Source organism: Plectropomus leopardus, chromosome 5 (assembly GCF_026936395.1).
Source record: "Plectropomus leopardus strain MGB_pleo_1.0 chromosome 5, ASM2693639v1, whole genome shotgun sequence".
Classification (NCBI taxonomy): domain Eukaryota; kingdom Metazoa; phylum Chordata; class Actinopteri; order Perciformes; family Serranidae; genus Plectropomus; species Plectropomus leopardus.
In genome coordinates this window covers 36,594,147-36,620,090 of record NC_142180.1, presented here as the reverse complement: position 1 = coordinate 36,620,090, position 25,944 = coordinate 36,594,147, and the positions used below count along the sequence as shown (strand labels likewise).

Below are 25,944 nucleotides of genomic sequence, written 5' to 3'. Positions count from 1 at the left end.
GTAAAAGATGATGAGCAACGAAAGAAGAAATGATCCAAAATTGGCAAGAAATGAGTGTCAAGTACAAAAAATACCTAAAAATGTAATAAAAAAGAAAAAAATGAATAAAAACAAGTAAAGCAATTAGTAAAAAAAAAAAAAAAAAAAACCTAAAAATGTATTAAAAGGAAAAAAATAAAAACAAGTAAAGAAATTAGTTTAAGAAAATAATAATAATTCTGTTACATAATTTTAAAGATGTAATTATGATATTAAATATTGCTTTTCCCTTGTTCTTTTTTTCTAGAAATTTTTCTCTAGCTTTTTTTATAATAATAATGTTGTAAATGTACTATTTTTTTGCAATTTGTAGAACATTTGTTATCAAGTTGTGCCTTTTATTTTTCTCCATGTTTCTGAGAGAAATTACACCAGTTTGTTCAAGGTTCGAAGGTTTAAATTCTCGTGAAAGTCATCTGAGAGCAACACAAGAGAAGTGATGTCGCTCCAGGTTTCAAAGGGTTAAGGTACTGAATACAGGGGAAATCAAAGGAGTAATAGAAATGCATCTCTCTCATGTGTAAGAGCACAGATTTAGAGGAGGGCAAAAATAAAGTATAAAATAAAGTTATATTTACCAATGTAGCAATAATACTAATACTATACTTTCTTTTATGATGATGTTACCAAAAACAAGTCTAAATGCCAATTTATACTTTCTATTATGCACCTTTCATGGCGTCTACAAATCTGATTAAAGTAGATTTAAAAGCCCGTACAGATCATCCATGATCCATATAAAGATCTCAGACAGCTTAAACAGGCCTAAACTGATCTAAATTTCAAACGGTTGCAGAGGGGTAGATCAAAAGAAAATCTGTATCATGTTAATGAAGAAGCTGATTCATCTCTGGCTGAGTTCTTTCTGCACGAGGGGACGAGACGACGAACGTTTCTCCACTTCCAGAAAACGACGACTTCCAAGCAAAAGTGGACTACAGCCGAGAGTCTGTTTTTAGTCTCGCTGGATTAGATTAAGAGCATCAAAACAACAACAAATACTGTGCTGGACAGACGATAAAGACGATAAATATCCATTTATGCTGTTAGTTTCACTTCTGTTACCATAGTAACTCCCTCCTGCCCTGGTGCGTGTGTTACATTCCTTGAAGTTATGAAATCTTTGTTTTTCTTGCTTGTCTCCAAAGAAAACTATGAAAATAGTATTTTACTGATTGATTGGGGGCCATGTTCAACAATAGCAAAACTACGTCAAAACAAGCTCTCACAACTCGTGCAATTAACAGCCCAGGCTATTAATTGACATTTTTACCCAATTAAATGTATCCTCAATGTCTAGTGTTTCTTTTAACTGACCTAATATAAAAACTAACCTTTTGCATGATAAAGATAAAGTAGTGGATATATTATGAATGAACGGTGGGTAAAACTTTTTCTGTAGCTGACAGTGAGCCTGGTTATTATTCATCGACCTCGACAGATGAATTCAGCACCTGTTGGTAAAACGTCAGCATCAGTTGAAAAAAAAAAAAAAATACGCGAACAATTACGAGTGGCATACGAAGCCACAGGCAAGCAGAGAGATGGAAGTGGGCACATTTCTCTCCACCTCCAAATGCAGACATAAATCAGAGGGCTTTGAAGAGACGGATGACGAGGCTAATTCCCAGAGGAACACAGGAGCCACTGTGTAAAGTGAGACAGCCGAGCATGTGTGCATGAAGACTTTACTGGCTGTGCTACCACTGCATGTCTTTACTGATGGGTGCAGACATGTGCTGTCTGGACTCATAATATCAAAGAACAAAAAAGTTGTCAGCGCAGGCACGAAACAAGAACTGGCTGTTGGAGTATCTAATAGGTACTAAATGGTTAAGAACAACCAAGGACTATTTGCACAAACTGCTCCAGTATCAGTAAATTAAAGGAGCACAATTAAAAAAGTCAACTACTCTAAAATCTGAAATGTGGAATATATTTTGTTTTGATTGAAGGTTTGCTTGGTGAAGACAGAAAGTGTCAAATTTAGCACTAACAGTGCAGCAACATTATTCAGGGTTTATACACATTTTTACCAATACATTTCCAGGACTTTTCCAAGACTTTTCCATGACTTTAATGAAAATTTGTTTTTGGCTGTGGCTGTCAAACACTCAGCTGTTCTACAGTCAAAGTTGTTCACTGCATTTGGTTCGCCGCGGCGTTATTCTTATTATCATTGGCTGTTCGTGTTGTCTGTCAAAACATGGCTGGAACGCTGTCTATCGACATTCTATCAACTACGTCTCATATTTCAATCGAGGAAAAGTTATTTCGCGATTGATATCGGGTTTTTTTGTGTTTATTTACAACTTCTGAAGAAATTATTTTGGCTAGTTTTTCCTGAAAACATGCCTTCTAAACCTGTGCATGTTTTCTTATAAAAATCCCTCAAATTACACTATTTATCACAGCCAGAAACTGTAAAAACAGAAGTAATAATTGGATTTTCAAATTTCTTATGGTCTTTAGAAAACATAATGTGTTATTTTACAGGTTTTTGAGACATTTTACAAAAACCCTTCCTGGCCTGGAAATTGCTATTTGCAAATTCCATGACATTTCCAAACTCTGATTACTTTACAGTGGTTATGCTGGAAGGTTTCAACCAATCATGACCTTGTTGAGATACCATAAGAAAACTGCATCAGCCATCAGCTCACCCTGCACATCGCAGTACATGTCAGTGCTAAAAGTCCCCGAGCAGAGGTGCCTGTCTTGGTAAAACACGGTTATGGAGAAAAATGTACGTCCTGCTGTTTCAAGGGCATCTCACTCATCAATCATAAATGCCTGCAAAAGCCATGCTCTCTGACAGACGCTCAGTGGGGGTTCGGGAGCAGCCCGTTCATCTGCATTCACAAAGATTCAAACCCAGTAGGGGATGCAGGGAGGAGTGCCCCAGGGTCACTTTGTGTTGTCCAACTTCATAACAGCCTCATTTCATTTGTGTTGGATCATCAGCCTCGTCAGAAACCCTCAACCTACAGTATTTAATATCATTCAGCGGCAGTGACGGAAAGTCAGTATGTCAGACAGGCCGGGGTAAAAAGGTTAGCTGAGAGCTTGAAGGACGCCTGTTGAGTTGCGCTCTTTATGTCCGGAAATTCCAAAAACCTCAGAATGTAAAGATGTTGGAAAACATGTCGTGGAGCCGACACAACACTGTTAATTATAATGCACTTAAAACCCCAATTCCAAAAAAAAGTTGGGTCGCAGTGTAAAATGGAAATAAAAAGAGAATCCAAAGATTTGGAAATCCATTTGATATTTATACAGGCCTGGAAGTCATGATTGTACGTTTCCATGAATTTTCCAGGTTTTCCATGACTGTGGGAACCCTATATATTTACTAAAAAAACCCCAATAACATGTATCTTGTCTTTGTGCTGAATTCAATTGAATATAGGTCAAAAAGGATTTGCAAAACAATGCATATAAGTTGTTTTTCCATTTTACACAACCTATTTTAGAAACCTTTTTGGAAATTCATTTTGGAATTTCATTCATATCATATCTCAGCTGGATGATCTAATCAGAATTATTTTTTCTGGATGCTTGGCCATTTTTTTAAATTCCTGGAGATTTTTTTAGAAACAGTTTGGCTTTTTTTGTTTCTTTGGCTTTTTTGTCCAAAGTTCTTGTGATTTTTGAGGAAAACATTTCAGCTTTTTTTTTTCCTGAAAAAGTTTTGATAATATTTACAGAAAACATGTTGGCCTTTTCTGACAATCTGGCAATGAAGAAAATTTTGGGCTTGCTTGCCAAAAAATTAATTATTTTTTGGCAACTTTTTTATTATTATTATTATTGGCAATTTTTGATGGAAACATTTTGGCAAAATTTATTTTCTATGAAAATTCTGGGAGATTTTCAAAGAAAAAAAATGGCTTTTTTTCTTTTATTTCTGGTGATTTTTTAAAAAAATATTTTGGCTTTTTTTTTATTTAAAACATATCCTCTGAACCCCTGCATGTCTCCCCAAAATTACACAATTTATCACAGTCTGAAACTGTAAAAACAGAAATTATCATTGGATTTTCAAATTGCTGACGGCTTTGGACACATCAAGTCTCATTATACAGGTTTTTGAAACAAATTTTCCTGACTTTTCCAAAACTTTCAGGGCATACTTAGTTTTCCAAAACTTTTCCAGGCCTGGAAATTGCAAATACCAATCAAGCAGAGTCATACTTAGCTACATCTGTTCCAATCTAACATCCAAACTGACAGACACACACCACCGAATAACCCGCAAAAATCAACAGATAAGTCAACTGCACACTGCGCACACTGATGCTTTGTTTTTAACATCAATCAAAGACGGCCCAAAAAGAAGTCCTCGCTGCGTCCTGTGATATTTTACATAAACATCATCACTCAGATGTGATAATGGAGGCCTTTGAGGAGCAGCAGGTTGCCATCAACAGAAAGCAAAGAGTGAAACAATGGTGGGTCTTTGTGCCAGTGTGAGAGCCCAGTGTGAAGGGGCCAGAGAGGTGAGGAAAGGGCAAGGCAGACAGCGTTTTCACACAGGCTGGAGGGGACGACATTCCTCCGGGGTTCTTCATCTTCAGGAAAGGGAGGGCAGAGGAGAAGAATGACTTGTCAAATGCCGTGCTGCCTCGTCGTGTATTGACACGTACACAGGACGCCGGGAAGGCCTCTTTACGGGACAGTTAACAAACGGAAAGTGTGATAAATGTAGCGTTTGTTTGAACAGTCACTGGACAATAAAAAGCTATGAATAGAAGCGCAATAAAAAATACAAAGATAGCCGATGATGTATGTGATGCTGAGGAAATGCTACAGACTTGCAACAGAGAGAAGTGCTGCTTAACCCTTTGAAACCTGAGCAAAATTGACTTGATTTCTTGCAAATGCATTTAAAGAGAGCAACGAGCAACTAAATGAAAAATGGCCACCCAAAAAAAGAGGACATTTTTAAGAAGTCACAAGTAAATTGCTTGAAAATATACAAAAAAGGAAAAAGAAAATCAAAAAAAAAGTTTTAAAATTAATAAATACTTTTTTTTTTAAGATTTTGATCATATCTAATAACCCCGCTATTTTTGCTTGCTTATTTGAATCAAACCAGTTTTCTTGGGGTTTCAGAGGTTTAAATGCTATTGAAAGGCATCTGAATGCAGCACAAGAAAACTGACGTCAATACAGGTGATAAAAGGTTACGTTTTGCTTATAAGTAAGTTTTTTGGGGGGTTTTGTGCAAATGCTTCAAAAAATAACAGTACGCTTTATTCCAGCTACCAAAACAGCCAATTACAGCACTGCCGATTATATTCCTACAACAAACAAGACCACAACTACTGACACTATTATATCTGAAACCAAAATTTTGAAAAACAAGTGGAAAAAGAGAGCTTTTCCAAGTGCGTGTTTGTAATCTAACCCAAAATATCTGTTATCTAGGGCAAAGTAAAGGGCCTGCTGTCATTTTTTGGACAGACACTCCTGTTTTCCAAAGGGCCATTCCAAAATTGGGACAAGGTCTTTCAGCAGGACTCATCTGGTGGAAAAGGAGTGGGGAAGGTGAGGCCTCTGGAGGGGCAGGTCTGATGAAAGACGCCACCTGGAAGCCTTCAGCCACAATCCCATATTAGGGCTTATTTTGCAGATACAGAGTCATGTGCTCAAAACCAGGCCCTTTTGCTAACTGCAACTATGCTTTTAATAAACTACAATGAACTACAAGTGTTGTGACTGAAAATAAAAACTAAAACCAATACGACATGACAGCAAAACTTTCTTTTCTCTCACTGCCTCTTAACCCTTGAAACCTGATTCAGGCTTCTTGCTTTCTGACAACTTTCTCAAGCATTTAAATCTTTTAAAACTTAGCTACACATTTGGACAACAACATTTTTCAGTTGGAAAATGCAACTAGTAACTTGGCAAGAAACATCCCACAAACTGCAAAAAAATTAGTAAAAGTTGAAGAAAATGACCTGAAAATTTGTCTAAAAGAGAGATAGAGAGAGAGATGGAGAATTAAAGGAAAATTAACAAAAACAAACATTTTCAGAAAACAATAATTAGAATTATTATTATTATTATTATTATTATTATTATTATCATGTTGTTGTTTTTGAAAGAAATCAAGCCAATTTGCCCAGGTTTTAAAGGGTTAAAGGGATACTTTGCTGATTTTTAACCAACTTCAAATCATAACAATTTGGGTAGTACGTGTTCATGAGCATGGAAAACGTCCCTCCATCTAAGCAGTGTCTAGATATAATGTTGATAGAAACGCATGTAGTGCCCTGTGAAGCTGTAATAGTGAGAGTTTGTGAACAGGAAGTCTGTGCCATACTGTTTCCTGCACGGAGGCCGAAAAAACGAGATCAAACCGTAAAATGAAGCAGCGCTGACCAAATACAAACCAAGACTCAAATGTTTTCAGAAACATATTTTAGCTCATTGTTTAACTGTAATACGAGATTGTTTCTTGCCGCCCATTTTTTCTCACGTACAAGGTCACATCACGTTACCCACCAGAGGGAGTGTTTATGGTTCTGTGAGGCGCAGTGCATTCTGGTAGTTGTAGGTTTTCTAACTCTTGAGCAAAAGCGTCCTTTTTCTCTGTTTTCTCTGCTCATGTAGCAACAATTTCATGCATAGAAATCCCTGTCTTATTAAACAGCCATCTTTCTGACAGTGAAATACTTCTTTAAGGTTATCTGAATAGAGGAAGTTTTTTCACAATTACTCTCTCTTTCTTCAATGAAGTCACACTCTGCATAACTTTCATACTCCAGCTCTCCCCAACTACAGTGGCTTTTTTTTTCACAGGGCTGTGAAACACAATGGAAAACGCACGATCACCCCAGCTGTCTTCCATTACTGGCTTTGACCAAATTATTTACACGCCTGCTTACTGGAACTACGGAGAGAGTGAGAGACGGACAGAGAGAGTGGGAGAGAGGGAAGGGGGTGGGATTCGGGTTACTCCTGCAGATTTGCGTAAGCTTCTTCTTAACGGGAGGCTGACAAGATATGATGGAGCGGGACGGAGATACGAGTCTATTTGTAAAGACCTGTCTGCTGCAGCTCACTGAGGTCTCTTATAAGTGTGTGTGTGTGTGTGTGTGTGTGTGTGTTTGTGTATTTGTGTGAGTAAGAGAGAGTTACAGAGTAAATCAAAGTAAAAATTCCATGATCTAATTTATACACTGCTGTTAATTAAGCTGGGTAATAATAGGGCGACCTTTATTCAATAAGCAGAAGATATAAACACAGCCAGCATGGTCGCCTCCTTCTTGACAGCGCTGTTAAGATAAAGGCCTCGCCATGGGGGAGAGCAGACCTGTAATTACACACACACGGGACTCCCGTTGCTATGTAAACACCCCAACCGCTCTGCCTAGCAGCGCGCTGCCTCTGTGCTGCGCTGCTCCTCACATGAATCACAGGGCAACATCTGGTTTAGCATGCTGGAAGGGACTTTGTCGGTTTGGCACGCTGTACGTGTGTGGAGTGTGTCAATTTGGACCAGACGACCCACGCCTGCGCCTGCCTCTCTCCTCCCCCTGGCCACCCCACCTCTCAGATTACAGCGGTTGCACAATACATTTTGGCAGTCCCCCTCTCCTGCTGGCCCTATAAGCACTGTGGATATAAAGACGAACTTTTTGCTCAACTGTGTGGGGAAAGAACATTGAAACCACTTTTGGCATCACGGTGAGTGTTGTCTGCCAAGAGTATACAAAAATGCAGACAGAGAGAAAGTTGTTTACTTTACTGCAGTGATATTAAACTTATGGCCCGCGGGCCAAAACTGGACCCTGACAGGCTCTCCAAAAAGTGATTCAAACTGGGAGTTGTTTTTGTACTTTTAGTATCCATAAGGTTCATAAAACAGCATCAACATAGAGCTTGTTTATCAAAAAAGTGACAGTGGAGGATCCCCAACACCTCCCAACAGAGGTCCTAATGTCCCAAAATCCTAGAATTTCCTAAAATCTGAGAAATGTCATAACATCCCAGAAATGTCTTAAAATCCTAGAATCATCCTAAAATCCCCAAAATGTCCAAAAATCGAAGAAACATCTTAAAACCTGAAAAAAAATCCTAAAATCCCAGAAACGTCCCAAAATCCTAGAAATGTTGTCAAATCTAAAAAATATCCGAAATTCCAAGAAACTTCCTAAAATACAAGAAATGTCCTAAAATACAAGAAACATCCCAAAATCCTATAAATGTCCCAAAACCCAGAAATGTTCTTAAATCCAAGAAACGTCCTTAAATCCTAAAAAATCCAAGAAATGTCCTTGAATTTGAGGAACATCCAAAAATTCCAGAAACGTTTTAAAATCCTCAAAATCCTAAAAACTTCCTAAAATCAGAGAAACATCCTTAAATTGGAGAAATGTCCTAAAGTCTTAGAAAACTTCCTAAAATATGAAAAAACATCCTGAATTCTGAGTAACGTCATGAAATCCTGAAACATGTCCGTGGCTGCTGCGACTGGCCCCTGGCCTTCTGTCATTTTGTAAAAAGTGGCCCCCAGAGCAAAGCATGTTGAGCGTCCCTGCTTCACTGTAAAAAGTCAAACATTTACTTTAAATATAAGCACAAGTCGATTCTCTTTCCCAGTCATTGTTTTATTTAACAGCCCCCCTGTACGACCACGTGGTTCCACAATGAGCAGCCGAGGAAAGATTCGCACTAATAGCTCCATCATTCATCGAGCCGCCCTGAGAGTCAAATCAGGAAAGGCTATAGGAGGAAGAGAAAGTACTTCAATGATGCTAGTGTGTTTTTCAGTGAGTCACCGGCCCGGCGTTGTGCCTCCAGTATAACCAGCATCCTGCCCGAGCTGTTTCTGGCAAGTGCCTCAAATTAATATCTGGCGTGGCTCCTGCAAGACTCCATTTCACAGCGAAACCTAAACTCTGCCCAAACGTCCACAATATATCCTTCACAAAATAGCCGTTCTGGCGAGCTGAACAGAAAGAACCACAAAATGGTAGTAAGGTTATGAAAGAAAGAAGCCATAAACAGCAAAAAAAGTAGAGTGAAGCAGCAGAGCAGAGCCTTGAAATATGGACCTTAAGGTGCTCTCAGTCTGACTTTTAGGAGTTACGGGAGGCCCAGATCCTGGATAACATTACGCTGAGAGAAGACTCATTGCAGACTAATCTAAACATTACGTAAGAGCTCTCCTGACAAGTTTCGAAGGCAGATGTGACTGTTTACACAGATGCTGCGAGATGATAGGAATAGGCATAAAAAAAGAGAGGTAAAAGATATGCTGAAGTGGTGCTGTTAAAAAAAAAAAAGAAATTAATTTGGCCAAAAGGAGGTGAAGGGATGTCTTATAATCTTGAAAATGTGTTAATTAACCCATTAAAACCTGGAGTGATCACTTTTATTGTGCTGCTTTCAGGAGCATTTTGCAAGTACTGAAACCTCTGAACGTTGAGAAAGCTGGTGCAATTTCTTAATAAAACATGGTCACATAGGCAATGAGCAACTTGGTAAGAAATGTTTCCTATATTGCAAGAAATTAGTAGATTTAGTCTTTTTTTTAAACTAGGGAAAAATGTCTGGGGATTTTTCAAAGGCTAGGGAAAATATCGATTTATGTATTTAAAATTATGTTACAAAATTGCTAAATTTTTAAGCACTATTTCCATGTTTGACATTGTTTTGTTAAAACTAATTTTCAGGTAATTTTCTTGTTTGTTTTTTTTTTTATTATTTCTAATTTATTGCTCAGGTCTCAAAGAGTTAACCCTTTGATAAGTGCAGTGGCACCACTCCTCTTTAAAGGTACGTATATAACTTAAAACCTGAAGAAAATGGGTTTGGTTTCTTTCACAAGCATGTGAAAAAAGGCAGGTTAGCAACTTAGTAAGAAATGTTCCACATACTGCATGATATCTGTAGATTTAGAAAAACCTATTTAAAAAAAAAAAAGCCAGGGAAAAATATCTAGGAAAAAAGAAAAAAATTTGGGAAAATTATATTTAAAATTACCATAATAACATCTTTGAAATAATTTTAGAGAAAATTGTTATAATTTTAAGCACTGTTTTCATGTCATTAACCTGCTTGTTTGTTTGTTCCATTTAACTTTTTTTTTTTTTTCATTTTTATTATTTGTTGTTTTTCCAGGTAATTTTCCTGTAATTTTTTTTTTTTTAATTATTTCTTGTTCATTTTTGGGTCATTTCCTCCTAAATTGCTCTTTACCTTCTTCCCATGTTTTTGAAAGAAATTAATCCACTTTGCCCAAGTTTAAAGGGTTTAACTGCATTTTACCTGTGCAGAAATCAACCATGTGAGTAACTCTGGAGCATCATAAGATTTGTCCATGAATCATTAAGTACACTCACTGCCAGCGCACTTTGGGGGAAAGGGTATTTGGTTGTCAAACTGTAAATATCTGTCCCTTGTGACACAGAGCAACAATGCACCGTGCCGCATGAGGAAGAATTTAGAGGAAAACTTATACGTGACTTCATTGTGTTGGAGATCCTGGCATTGTGGGAGAAATTATGTTTGCTCTGCCCACAGCTCACACTGAATACACTGCTATTGTTTGAGTAAAAGTCAGCTCTCTGGAGTGCGGTTCAAGCCCCCGGGGAATAGAGAAGAACTTTTGAAATAATAACCTATGGCGGCAGACTGAAAGCATGAAAAACGCAAACACTTTTTTTTGGCACGCTGGCTACATAGCATGCCTCTTGCTGGGTAATTACTCTGAGCTACCATGGAAAAACAACATGGGATGTTGCAGATTAAAGCTGGAGTCAGTTCAAGTTCAGAGACGTATATTGTGAAACCAGCTTCTGTAAACAGGGCAATCTGCAAAATGGGAAACTGGCAACAGTCGATTCTCAGTGTGGTTTGTGCCAGATCGATGCCAACTTCTTCATCACACTGAGGGTCTGTCAGGCTTATGTAAGTGTATTGAATATTTTGGTCCAGTTACTTAGCGATGAAAACCGCTGCTGAATTTCAAACCCGGGTGGACAAAAACGGCCCTGAAGGTCAGATGTACAAGCAGCTTACAATCCATATTCATATTTACAGTTAGGTGGCAACTTTAAGTTAATTATGACGGGAGCAAAGGAGGAAGTCACGTGGTGCGGCAAAAACAGCAACAAAGCCTGAGTCAGGAGGAGGTCGGGTGGGTGACAGAGTCAAACAAACACAGGACTTTGACCGAGGAGATCACTGTTCGTGTTCTGTGTGGAACCAAAAGTCCACGTCCAGTTATTTTAACTTAGGTTAAATTATGTTACCTACCTAACAGATATCACGTATTTAAGCTATTTAACTTGCATTACGTACATAAACTAACATAAACACACAATTTGGACCGAGGACACCACTGTTTGTGTCCCGTGTGGAACCAAAAGTCAACGCTGAGTTATTTTAATTTACGTTAAATTATGTTATGCACTAAAAATAAAGTATAAAAAAAGACTAATTATGTTACGCACTTAACTAAGATCACGTATGTAAGGGACTTCACTCACATTCTGTACGTAAGGTGCTTAACTTAGATCACCTAAAGCACTTAATTTACACTGAGTACATAAGGCACTTGACCAACATCACATACATAACGCACTTAAGTCATCTACGTTTGGCTCTTAACTTACATAACTCATGTAAGTCACTTAATTTTCATCACGTACATAAAGCACTTAACTTACATAACTTAAGACACGTACGTAAGGCACTTAACTTAAATTACGAACCTAAGGTACTTAATACACATCCCGTGCATAAGGCACCTAACTTACAACATGTACTTAAAGCACTTAACCTACATTACGTACATAAGTCAATTCACTTTCGCCACGTATGTTAGGCCCTTAACAAGTATAATGTACGTAAGGCAGTACACTAACACCACATACTTAAAGCACTGAACTTACATCTCGTATATAAGGCACTTAATCATCACAAAAGTAAGGCACTTCACTTCCACCACCTGCGTAAGTCAATTTGTTTAGGCTTTTGCGAGTGCTTGGACAGTGTATGGGGATTCTCTCAGATCTATGGACATGTTCCTCCTCTTGAAGGTGCGCATGAGCCTCCAAATTCATATTTTTGTAGATTAAAATGGGCAAATACAGAGTGGCTGCCAGGAACTGGCTACTGTATCTGATTGGCAGTTTGACAGACACAATGAATTTGTCTGAGATTATGTGTTTCTATTATTATCCCAAACTTAAAATTAGTGTGCACTTATCTTAAAACAATAATCCTTGATATATATTTATTGTGGTTTTTGGTCAAGGTTTGCCTTAAAATATGGTACAAATATTTAAGGTCCCTAGATGGTGCATCCTGATAAAATCCTTTTCCATCACAGACATTTTTCATTTAGAGTGAAATGTATCCACAACTATTAAATTGCCATTAAATTCACTACAGACCTTCAGGACGAATGGGGGATGAATTGTAATGATTTTGGGGATCCTCTGCTTTTTCATCTCATGCTGTCATCAGCTCAAAAATTTCAACTTGATGATTGTTTTAGGCCTTAGATTCAGCTGTGCTTTTCTTGCATCCCACATCTTTATACTGATGTATACAGCTGCTACGTTATATACTAATCTCCATAGAGAACTGATTTAAGGAGTTATCATATTGGAAAAATCTACATACTGTACAGTTTTGTGCCAAGAGAAAATGATACAATATGTGCAGTTTTGGATTTTAATCAAACTGCAACTTTATAATGCTCCACAAAATAGCTTTCCAAGTATTTAATATCTTATTTTATGAGATTTTTATGGAGTTGTCTCACCACTATCCACAATTCATTACATTTCTTTGCAGCTATGAGTGAAACCTCAATTTCCTTTGAATTTCACTGTGGGAAAATAATGAGAGCTACATCCACAGTACACTAAAAAACTAATGTTTTTAAGTAGGATCTTTTCTACTTTTCTACTTACTCAAAATCCTGAATACAAGGTACTGGAATAGTATTGAATTAGGACTAAGTTTGGTGTTTGGTGCTAACTAGTAAATGTTCACTGTGTTTGTGTAAACTGAGATAAATAAAATGGGATCTTGCCAGTTTGGTGACGTTAACCTTTCGCTCAGAGCACCACTGTGCCTGCGGACGACCTCACTGCCTGTGTGGCACGGGATGTTTCCAGGTGTCTAATCGTCGATACCAGGTGTTAGAGGCCGCAATTTTAAAAACCATAATCAAGTGGGCTGGATCATCATTTAATGGTATTAATCAACATAAGAACAACAATTTTGACGCTGATTTTTACGAGGATTATTATTGGATTAGATCACTCCGTGTATCATTTATCCTGACTCTGTCACCGTCTCCTGCAGCCACAAACAATCTCATAAATGCACAGAAACAAGACGAGCTAAAGAAGATGGAGAACCCGGACAATACACACGCAGATATGGAGATATTACTGCTCTTACAACGCTGTTAGCCAGAAGAAGGTTATTGCTTTCTTGGCTGAGTCATGTTTCTTTTTTTTTTAGTTTGGAAAAAGTCAAATTCTCTCATGGCCTCTTTAAGTTACGGAGACCATTTATTGAATATTTGAATATATTATATATATTTTATTGCATGAGTTGATATCAGGGGTCCTACAGCTTGAGGCAGGTTGGATTTAAGTCATTTTAAGATTTTATTAAATTACACTTAGAATGAAATTCAAAAACAATTTTACAACAACCAAAAGTGAAAAAAGGGAAACATGAACTGATAATAATTACTGGGGTTAGGGACAATATTTCCCAAATATTGCAACCCAAGAATTTTTTAGGTGGCAATAATGTGTGATGAATGTGGCAAATTTTACAAATTTAAAATACTGATATTAAAAATAAATTTAAAAAAACAGAACATGTTACCAGTTACCTTGAAATGTTAAATTACAACGTCAGAAAAAAAAAAAAATGAATAAAATCCTATTTCTCATGTCTGAGCATTTTTTATGACTTGGCAAAAAAAAATTTTAAGACATTTTAATACCAATTAAGGTCTTATTTTTAAGATTTTTTTAAGGATCTGGGGTCCCCTGGTTTTTCACCTTTGTAGCAGCTCACTTGGTTATTTTCTCTGTCTTTGCTTTGCCAGTTTAACGGCTGTAAATTACATTTTTTTGGCACATTGGAGGCTCATTCCAATCAACCTGACAGATGCATGTCGACCTGCTCAGTGTTTGTATTCTGAGATTGAACTTGTCAGCACTTTCTTAAATGTAAATCCGTCTTACTCATGACTCTGACAAGCACTGTCTAGAAAGGCATGCTGGGAGAAACAGTGGAAAATCCCCGAGTATGGGCAAAATTGTGGCTGTCTCTCAACACAGAGCTGCAAGGCTTGGTGCAGAGTCAATATCTTTTAGTTGCATGCGTTTGACTTTGGCTCCTGCCATGAGAATTTAATGATTCGTATGGGTGTGTACCGGATAACCGGATTAGTTTCACATGTAGCTCGGCAGCGAGAGGAACTTACCTGCAGATGCCAGGCAGCATACTGCAAGAAGTAACAAGGGAACGGGGAAACTTCTCGCCATCCTGTAGCTTCCAGTATGAGGACGGTGGATGAGCAGGCCTTCTCACAAAGATTTCCCTTTCTACAAAGCAGTCTGCAGGAAGTCAGCGTCAAACTCCAGCTGCAAAGTGAACAAAAGTAGAGAAAGTCAACCAGATGCATGCGCTGAGTGTGGACAAACAGCAGGGGACCGAGCTCTGCTTAATGAACCCCGTGGCAGTGATGAGATGAGACAAGAGAAACAGCAGTTTGGAGACCGGCGGATTAATCCAGGAGGGTTAATTGGGGGTCATGCATGCTTCAAAGGACCGTGCTGCACACACCTTCCCGTGCACCACGGTTGGCCGGAGTGTGTGTGAGGAGTGTGGGACGGCCGATTGGCTCGCTGGGTGTGAAACACTTTGGAATATGCCACAAGTTATCAACGCACTTTAATTGAGAGCGCCAGGAAACACTAAATGCTCCACTGGGGTCTTGAGTAAGCAGCTTAGTACCACCAAGCTAATCAGCATGACCTCACCTAAAGATTTAACTTCAGTAATCTAACCGCAAACACTGCAAAAAGTGGCCAAAATGGCAAAATACCATAAAGCCTCTGGAAACTTGGCTTGAAATATGCACATATCATATCAAAGTTGAGTCTCTTATTAAGTATCTACAAAAAATCTGAGTGAAAAGAAATGTTCCTAACTGCTAGAAAACCGAGTTAAAACGGCTCATTTTGAGGATAAAAGCATTTCTCCAGACTGTGTGGGCAGGTCATGTTTTGATTGACAGCTCTTTGGATCCCACCTCTGTCAATTGTCTCTTGTCTCCATGACGACAGCCATGGAGCAAATCAGAGTCGGCGTGGTACGGCTCTGTCTGTTCTAGCCCTCTGACTCCGGCTGCGTCCGTAAATCCAATCTGACGCTCTGCACTAAAACGAGAGAGCACTTGTTTGAAAAGACGGAGCGTTCTGTAACTCTATGAATTAACGAACAGTTAAGTTCATTACACATTCACTCTGTTCGGCACTGTGCTGCTCATTCTCCCGAGACAGAGCGCCCAGATCGCTCTAACACTGCGCGGTGCTCTGGATAACTGAAAAGTACGTTCCAACAACGCTCCGAACTTACCAACGGTTTCCGAACGCACCCTACTGAAAAGAGTGTTGATGGATTTCAATTTGGCATGTTACACCCAACTTTGAATTTTTTATTGGCTTTATCCATATTACGTGATATGGATCGGGGATAACCACACCCAAATCAACACAGACATCGCGAGCTTTCATCGTTTGGTCTTGCGTGAGCGGGTATACTTGAATGCAGCTCGAACACTTGAAGCTACAGGCTACGACAAGGCTAAAAACATGATGATATCAGTGACATTTTTCAAAACAACTCGGCATGTCAGGGCTTCAGGACACTTGGATTACTTTGGAAGAGCAGTATGGTAACATTTTGTGGTTTTATTATGTATTTTTTTAATGTTTAAACTCTGGTCACCATTTGCTTCAATCATTTGGGAGATGAGTGCAACGCCTTTTCCCCGTGAAACTCCGGCAGTGTTTTGTGGACTAAAAAACTTCACCCAGCTGAGTAGATGATGACTGAATTTTCATTTTTGGGTGAACTATCCCTTTAAATAATGCAAGCGCTTCACCATTGACAAAATCTAGTCCCATGTTTTGTAAAATTCTGAATCTAGTTGTAAAAGGGGATTACTGAATCAGTGAATCAATACAAATGTATTCTGCTGAATCACTTTAAACGTGTGTTTTATGCTCTGACTAGTTCTAGAAAGTTACAGAGCACGCTCTGCAGCCACAACCAAAACATTTTTTTTGTAAAGATGTGGTCCAGTGAAAGTGTTATGCAAACTTCTTCACTGAGTGACATAAGATTCTTAAGACAACAAAACTGTAACTGTAACTCGAGTCGAATGTCAAAACCACATGTTAAAAGATGCTGTGACAGGAATTGCACCCGCTCACGCTTTTAAAGGCGGAGTAGTACAGTACCGCGTGGAAGAAACAGATGTGCATTTATCTGACTTGTGGTGAAGTGTAGAGGGTGTAAGGGAAGTGATGCATAAAGTTTCTGAGGTGCATCGCTCTGCAGTGCACGCAGCCTGCACAGGACAAAAGGGCCTTTCAGTGTGCAGCAGCTGCAGGGGCTGGGAAGTCATTTTGGAAGATCATGACAAATATTACACTTTCAGTAAGTCAAGGAGAGCCGGTGCCCTTCGTTTGATTTATGCCTCTCCGTGACCTTCATCTCCTCTCTGACTCAACCGAGGTAAACTGTGTTGCAATACCTTCTGCGAGGCAAAAACTAAATCAAAGGGAAGCAGAGGACGGAAAGAAAGAAAGAAAGCTCCGTGTCTTAAAGATGTAAAGACCTGATGTGAAAAGAAGTTCCTATTTTATTAAAATATTGCAGGATTCTGAAAAGATTTGAACTGTTAGAGTTGGACAGCAACTCTTTTCTAGCTTGTTTTTGGTTGAGTGTTCAGGTTTCACTCTGTGCCACGGTGCTGCAGGTTCTGTTGCAGCAACAACTTAAATCACCTCATGTGACTTCCCTTCAACCCTGACCGTCTAAGCCGAGCAACTATTTCACCCAAAGATCTGGAAAGTGCATCAGAACACGCAGACCCCAGACTGAACGCAGCGCACATTACCGAAACCAAGCTGCATTCTTGTGGTCACTCCGATGTTAAAGACCTGGCTTATATCTGTGTCATCATGTATGCAAACACTGCAGTTACAGGAAAAAAGGGGGCATACACTATGTTCCCATAATCACAGAGCTGCGAGTGAAGAGAGCAGCGACACAAAAGGCTGAGGTGTGTGTGTGTGTGTGTGTTACACATCTTGTGGTCCATGAGTAAGATACTAAGTCTTACTAATCTGACAGCCATCTGCATCATATAGCAGATGTTCATGTGGTCCTCTGACCTGTTTAATGCACCTTAAATTAACTCTTTTCTTATAGGTTCACAACTGAAAAACCACAAAACCTCCCGCTCCAGTATCATCACAAAAACACCGGTCTGTCTGATTTCAGGTCTTCATCACAGCGTTGTTTGCGAACAGAGCTACAGACCCTGTGCCCACACACTTCAGCACACAGACACACCGTGTGGTGCGACATCCTGGACGGAGTTTACACTGTGACACCTGCACATGATGTGCGCCTTAGCCAACGGAGTCACCATGCAGACAGACGCTCGACACATATATGAGAGGAAAGTCCAGTTTGCACTTCGAGCATGTGACTTTTAAGTATCAGTCTTAAATAAAACAGTGAGTCAATTAAGGGAAAATAAACGTGCAATTATTTTCAGGATCATTTACTTATTGCAGTCAGTTTTTTTATCAGCAAAAACAACCAAGATTTTCTTTTCTCTGGTTTGCATCACTGCAAAATGAATAACAAGGCAATTAGACTGTTAATAAAGAGCACTGCCTAAAAGTCACTTATGCACATTCTCATTCATCCAGAGCACACATGCACACACACACCAAACAAAGATACACGCTGTATGTGACAAGTAATAAATCCAGTTTGCAGATGTCATGCATGTGACTTTTATGTGGAAGCACTGATATCCAATATCTTAAAGTAGAGCTGACACAATAAGTTGATTAGATGCAGCTGTTTTCAGTATCATTTTTATCCTTGCATTCCTTTTTGTACTAAAAATGACAATAAAACAAGTGATGAGTCTAGTTTGCAGCAGTCATGGTTGGGAGTTTTCTGTGGAAGCATGTTAAAGTAGAGCTGACACAATAAGATGATTAGATGCAGCTATTTTCAGAATCATTCAATCCTTGCACTCATTTTTGTAGCAAAAATGACAAACACTTGTTTTGGCCTCTCTAATGTGACCACATGTTGCTTTATCTGTTTTGCATCGTTGCAAATTGCATTCTAAGGTAATCAGACTGTTAATGAAGCACACATCTGAAGTCTCATCTGCTCAATCTCACATCCAGAGCAAGACTTTGACCCACGCACACACATCAAACACACATCTTATTCTCTTTGCATGCCTATTTATCCTTTTACTCAATGGTTATATGAGATTTTCAAGCTTATATTTTAGTTTTCTTACATAGTTTGGAACAGCACAATGAATCTTGTACATCTACAATGTCAATAAAGGTATTTGCATCCATATCTTTGGATTTCAGACTGTTTGGGGGCCAAAATAAGATATTTGAGAACATCCCCTTGAGCTTTTTTATTGTTTTTGTTTTTTATTGCAGCATTCAAATGTTTCTACCCAAATATCCCTGGACTGGACTCACAGACTTGATAAATATTCAGTAAACATGCATCAATAACTGAAAGTTAGAGCCAACATCTTAGTGTAACACATCACACACATGCTAATTGACTAAATTCATCTACTCTCTCCAGGATCCATCGAAATCTAATGTGTTCAATCCAAAATGAAACAAGTTCAAAACAATTACCAACCTTATCCTCAGACACAGCAACACTGACTGACATTAGTAGGGACTGTTATTTATTTATGAGAGGGGAGGCAGTGGTACAAAAAAAGGGGGAGGCATACCGAATCATCTCTCAGGACTGAGGAGGGACTTATGTTTGTTATTTTGGCTTATAGGGAAGTGACGTTCAGCTTTAAATGGCTGTATTTTGTATTTATTTTACTGCCAGTTTTTAAAGAAAATGTGCCTTTCAAGCAGGCTCTCAAAAGAAGTGTGGAGATTTTTTAATTTTTTGGGGTGAATTTTTTCTTTTAAAAGAAATATGATTTTTTTTTCTTTAAAAATGTATTTTTTATTTTGGCATTTTTTTCTTTTAAAAAAATGTTGGCGATTTTTAAAAAATATATATATATTGGCCATTTTTTTCCTTTAAAATGATGTTGGTGATTTTTAACTCTAAAAATCAGCAAAATTACACAATTGATCATAGCAAGAAACTGTAAAAACAGACATTATTGTTGGATCAAAAAAAACGATGTCACACCTCAGCCATCCCTCCTCTAATAAATAAAGAACAGTCCCTCACAAGTTGTAAATGCAGAGAAATCCACCTCCACACTAATAGTAGACAGTTTCCATTGTCATGTGCAAATAAACGAGTTTTCGTTTCTTTTCTTGACTCGTCCTGCTGTAATTTACAATAATTATCTGTCAGCCGCGTTTCATCCCTCATAACAGGACTGAGAGAGCATGCTGTCCTCTGTCTGAAGGCTCTCTTCTCTGTTTACCTGCGTTTCCCGATTATTTCCTGTTTTCTAACAACCACAAACATTGGAAGAGTTGAAACCAACATGCTAACTGTTGACTTCGCTCACAGCCTGTAAGTTGTCCTCACGGAGGAAAAGCGAGGAGAGCTGCATGTCAAGAGACAGATGTTCAGCTGATTTCTGGGCGCTTTAAGTAAACACAGCGGACTGGAAAAGATTATTTTTGACATTATTCACTCACAGCGAGCACAGTGACTTCTGATAAACCGAGCTGCTGCGGAAACAAGCTGAAAGTTAAAGAGTTGTTGGAAACGTACCCTGCAGCGTCTCCAGAAAAAGTCCAAGTAAACTTGGAAGAAGTGAAAGTCGCTCCGGCGGATGGACGCGGATATTAAAGTCGCTCTTCTCTCGGCGGGACATTCACACCATGACACTGTTATTTTGGGGAAACCGGCGGCGGACGAAGCTGACGTGATATTAAACCAAAGTGCGGGTAAAGCGTCGCTGCGTGTCGCGCACAGTTTTCGGCAGTTTACTATCTATCTCTGCCGTTTTACTCGGGGCTTCATGTGGAGGCGGGGCCTGCAGGGAGGAGGCTGAGCCCGGACAGAGACGGGCCGCTGCAGAGCTGCTCAAAGCGGGGAGCACGGGCTCCTCGGGGGTCCCTGCGAGGAGGCCAGGAGGTCCTGCTTACTTAATATTTGCATCTTAGTCCAAAGTTAAATATGCATGACTGTGTGACAGGGGCGTTTCAAGGATTTGAAGACACTGGGGAATTTTTTTTCTTTTTCTGTTATAATAATAAATATTATTATTATTGTTTATTTCATTTTCTATATATTTTTCCTTTTTATTTCCATTTTTAAAAAAATATTTTTGCCCTTTATATCATTTTTTCTTTTTTTATTTTGCTGTCCTTTTTCATATTTTCTTTTTTTTTCATTTTCTCCTTTTCTTTTGCTATTTTCCTTTTTTCTGACATTTTTCATATTTTCCTTTTTCTTTTTTCTGTTTTTTTTTTTTTAAATTTGTGAGCACTTGATAATTAGCATTGAAGAAGGAAAAACTGCCAATGATCTTTTAATGATTAGACCTTATGAAACAATACCTGCAGGATTTATTTAGATCTATATCATTGATTGATTGTCTGTTTCCCTCTCTAAAAGTTGAGACCTCATACCTAAAGTCACCTTAACCGCAGCTCCAACAACAGAGGGCAGCACTCAGCAAAACAGTATGAAATCGAGCAGAAACTTGACATAAGGTGAAGGTGACCTGCAGCAAAAGTTCCAAGGCCAAAGTTTGGCAAATTTCAAAGTGTAAAAAAAATGTCATGCTTTTAAAACAAAGTGCTTCTCTCTTGTCTCATTTATCATCATCATATGATGTGATAATAATGTATTATCTTCTGGAACAGCGTCTGTTCCCGTTAAACTGTCGCGCTTTAAAATACTCAGATGGCCGAAAGTAAATCACAACAAACTAGTTTCTATGTTCTACATATTGTTATGGATTAGGTAATTTAGGAATTTTGTTGACGTTATGTTTGGCTTTAGGGAGAGGGAAGCACTTGCCTGGCTTACGTTACATTTATTTGGCAGATGTGTTTGCTCAAAATAAATTAACCCTTTAACACCTGGAACAATAACATAGTTTTCTTGCACTGCATTCAGATGCCTTTCAATAGCATTTAAACCGCCAAAACCAGAGAAAAACTGGTTTGATATCTTTCAAAAACATGAGAAAAACACAATTAGCAAAAAAAAACGTGTCCTGTAAGCTTAAAAAATAAAATAAAATGTGACAAGGAAATGATCTGGGGGGATAATTAGATTATTCGATATTACCATCCCTTTAGATATCACCAAATGTCTGTTTCTAAGTTTTTTATTAATATATTTTGTTTATTGTTGTTTGTTAGATTTTGTTACAGAACAAAGACAAAATAATTTCTTTTTTTTTCCTCTCACCTTTTTTTTTTTTTTTGCTAATTTTCAGGTAATTTTCTTATTTTCTTGTAACTTTCTTTGTAATATTTTACAAATTTCTGGGCCATTTCTTGTTGACCCCCCACCCCCCAAATCCTCCATAATATTTGCACTTAACCTCCTTTGCGATATAAAAACTTTAACTGAACATTTGGCTTCTCTCATATTTACATTTTGAGTGGCTTCTAATATCAGGATGTAAGATACCATTCACAGCTCTCACAAGACATTTTTTGTCACACACTTTCTCTTCACCACCTCAATCACAAGCACTAAACAGCATGCAGAATGATTTCCGTGTGTGAAATCTCTCGTACCCTCCTGAACAAACACAGCGCTGCTTTGCTGTGATATCAGACTTCCAGTGAAGAGAAGATGCTGTGTGACTGGGTACAACATAAATGTCAGCTTAGTGATTTACCGCTAATGAGATGGCACCTGTGACAAGAAGGAAGGAAACTTTTGTTGTGGAAAACACACACAGGCACAGAAAAAAAGAAGAAAAAACACTGATGTGCTGCTTTTCAGAGCTGACAAGGAAACGCTCAAAGGGATCAAATTATTTTACATCTCATACATATGCATGTCTCTGTTAAAGTGTTCCACTTTGTTTATTTACACTGTGTGAGGGTTGTGAATACAGCTGAGAGGAAGGGGGATAGAAAGCGTAACCGTGCATCAAAGATACGCAAAATCTGAAGCATCTTCACTTTCCATTAATGTAACTGCACTTCTTGAGTTTTTATTGACCCAGTTGATTGCACGAGCTGTCAAGTCCAACAATGCTCTGTGGGAGGTATCACGCTGCACGCAGAGCAAATGCCACCAAGAATAACAGCGTGGAATAACAAATGATCTCAGGATTTGGCTGGATTGTATTACAGCCAATATTCATATGCCATTTTTAAACAATATAATAATAATAACAATAATAATAATACATTTTATTTATAAAGCGCTTTTCACACACTCAAAGACACTGTACAATAGATAGACTATTTAAACACATATATAGATGCAGAATCGTTATTCTGACAAAAAGTAAAGGCATTTACACCATTTTATTGATGTTAAAAGGCACAAATTGGTGCATAAAAAGTAACCAGATTGCAGTAAATTAACCCTTTGAAACTGCAGTAAATTGGTTTGATCTCTTGGGGACAAAAACCAACAAGAAGTGTCCCACTAAATGCAAGAAATTAGTAAAAGTTGATGAAGAAAATGGCCCTAAAATTAGTTTTAAAAAGAAGGTAGAATTTTTAGAAAATTATCGAAAACTAGGGACAATGTCCAGAATACTAAATTTATATTTATTATAATTATATTAAGATAAAATTAGACTTTTTTCTTTTCTTTTTTTCAAATGAAGCTGGCATGTTTTTAGGCAGCCAGGTGCCATAAAAATGACTTATGCTATTATGTGTTACCCTATAATATTACATACATTTTTAGTATTTTTGTCACTTAAAAAATGTCAAAGATAATTCAGTGAGTCCATGTCAATCTACAAAAAAATCTCACATTTACACCATTTAATTGATGCAAAAAAAACATGTATTGGTGCAATAAATCTACTAGATTGCAGTAATTTAACCATTTGAAACCTGAGCAAATTGGTTTGATCTCTTTTAAAAACACGGGGAAGCAAAGTAATGACCAGTTTAGCAAACAATGTCACACAAATTGCAAGAAATGTGTAGTAGTTGATGAGGAAACTGACCTGAAAATAGCTTTTTAAATGGAGGGATAATTATTAGAATATTTCCAAAAACAAGGGAAAAATGTCCATAAAACCATATTTCTAATCATTATGAGTATATATTTAAAATTGTCTTACAGGACAAAGAAAAACATACTTTTTTAAAATTTTCTTCTTTGACTTTATTTTAATGGGTTTTTTTTTCTTATCTTAAGGTAATTTTCTCATAACCTTTTGCTGTTTTTTGCCTCATGTCTCGTTGAGTTTCTCAGTGCCTTTTTTCCCATATCCTTGAAAGAAATAAATTCGCACAAGTTTCAAAGGTTTAAGTGTTTGATGCTTATAAATTTTCTGGCAGAGGACCCTCAAACCCGCGTTTGATGTGTCCCACCTCTTTCAAAATTAAAATAAAAAAAGGACACATGGGCGATTCCATAAAGAAAGCAGCATGTAATGTAATAATGGTTTGCAGAAACATACGATATCAACATTTTCTTTTGGAGACTGGGCTGAATTATAATAATATGATTAATAAACAACAACAAAAAAAGTGTAATGAACAGAATAACTTGTCATTACTGCGAGAATCCCCTTTTCATTGTCTCTGCTCCAGCATTGTCTTTGGGACACTGTAAATATTTGATTTGGGCAGCGACTGTTATTGGACGGCTGCTGACTCGACCTGCAGGGAGTCATCACACGGCCGCAGTGAGGAGGGATCTGCTGCCTCATACTTTCTCAATCACACACAAAAAAAGGCAAATCCAGTCAAAACTGTACTCCAGTTGGCTCCTCATACTGCGCTATGACTGAATGGACCAGGACAGTCCCTCACATGCTCTCACTTTGATTTAAAATACCTATCAGTAGCAGGAAAGATGAGATGATTTTTGGTTGTTGCACAGAGCTCTTTTTTTTTTGTAATAGTGGATTTTATACCCTAAATCAAAGCAGCAGACATCTGAATTTGATTCAAATGTGGACTCTCTTTTTTAATTCATTTGAAAAAACCTAAACCACATGCTACCAGACCACTCCAAACATCTTTAGTCACTCGAGCAGACTCCCCATCTTTTACCAACAACATATGGGGCACATTAAGAATAAACTTGGTGGATATAAAGCCAGTTAATGACAGATTTCTGTCTGTGTAAAAGCATGCTAGCACTGCCTATTTCTTTTTTTTTCTTCATAAAAACAGGATTTTTTTCACAACCAGTTCACTACTTACTGAAGCAGATGACATGTTCTCACGTTTTATTATTTATCTTTCTATTCTGTCTTGACCCTGCTTATTATTACTATTATTATTATTATTATTATTATTTTTATTATTATTATTATTATTGACTTCCAATCAATTTTGTGTTTACTGCTGTTTTTCTTTTTATTATATGTGTTGTTATTAGTATGGGTTTTTCTTTTTTTTTTAAATCTTTTTTTTTTTATCTCCATTTCTCACAATAATCTGCCTAATTTCTAACATGCTCTTGTGTCTTATATCTTGTTTAAATTTTATCTTAGTACAGGAAGTACAGGAAAATTACCTAAAATATTTTTTAAAGAGAGAAAACAAAAGCAGAAAATAAAAATAAAATGAATAAATAATATTTGTTTAAAGAGCAGAAGATGACCTGAGAAAAAATGTATAATAATTCTGTAACATAATTTTGAATATGTAATTATGATATTATAAATATAATTTTTCCCTGCTTTTTCTTTTCTTTCCCTAAACATTTTTACTTTTACTTTACATTTTCTAATCTACGCATTTCTTGCAATTTGTGGAACATTTTTTTCCAAGGTGCTTATTTTTCCATGTTTGAGAAAGAAATAGCACCAACCCACTCAGAATTCAAAGGTTTAAATACAAATACAAGAAAACACTCCAGGTTTCAAAGGGTTAATTGGAAAACTAGCTGTTAAATTAATTAATCTGGAGGGTCGTTATAGAGGAATGAAGTCACATAAAGTTGAAATACTTAAGTACAAGTATATCCTTGAACAATAAAGTGTAGCACTGAGTAGCAGAATGTGAAAACTTTCCTCACTTGTTTGAGGAGTTTATATTTATTCATCCAAAAACAAATAGCTGTTGTTCCTCCTCACATTTGAAACATCGGGGGGCAGAGCCTTTTCCTCTATGACCTCCTCCCTTCTGAACAAGCTTCCTGTCATTGTCAGGGGAACAGACACTGTGTCAGTATTTATGGTCCGATTCAAAACTCATTTAGGAAATCTGACAAACCAGCCGCTCCTCTCACTCCCTCAGCCTCCCCACTTCGTCAAACGTGCTGGTCTCTTCTGGTTTGTCTTCGCTGCTCAACATTAAACAGAAAATGACAACGATAACAAACAGTAAATGTAGGTTTGTTATGGGAGTTATCACCGACTGATTATATAAAGTATTTCTACACAGTTTACAAATCCTCTGCCTATAAAATGACGTTGTGCGTACAGTTGGTCCTTGGATATGACAGACA

The 25,944-nt window shown here is 37.7% G+C and overlaps 1 protein-coding gene across 2 annotated transcripts in view; it reads right to left on the bottom strand.

Moving 5' to 3' along the window:
* tgfbr3 (transforming growth factor, beta receptor III) overlaps nucleotides 1–25,944 on the bottom strand; it is a 114,903-nt gene that overhangs the window by 85,441 nt on the left and 3,518 nt on the right. For both annotated transcript variants that reach the window (XM_042483744.2, XM_088078148.1), the window contains exons 3-4: nucleotides 20,092–25,779; nucleotides 14,522–14,681 (exon numbers count right to left, since the gene is read on the bottom strand). In XM_042483744.2, the coding sequence (XP_042339678.2) occupies nucleotides 14,522–14,582 (61 nt within the window). In that variant the 5' untranslated portion in view covers nucleotides 14,583–14,681; nucleotides 20,092–25,779. The remainder of the gene's footprint in view (nucleotides 1–14,521; nucleotides 14,682–20,091; nucleotides 25,780–25,944) is intronic.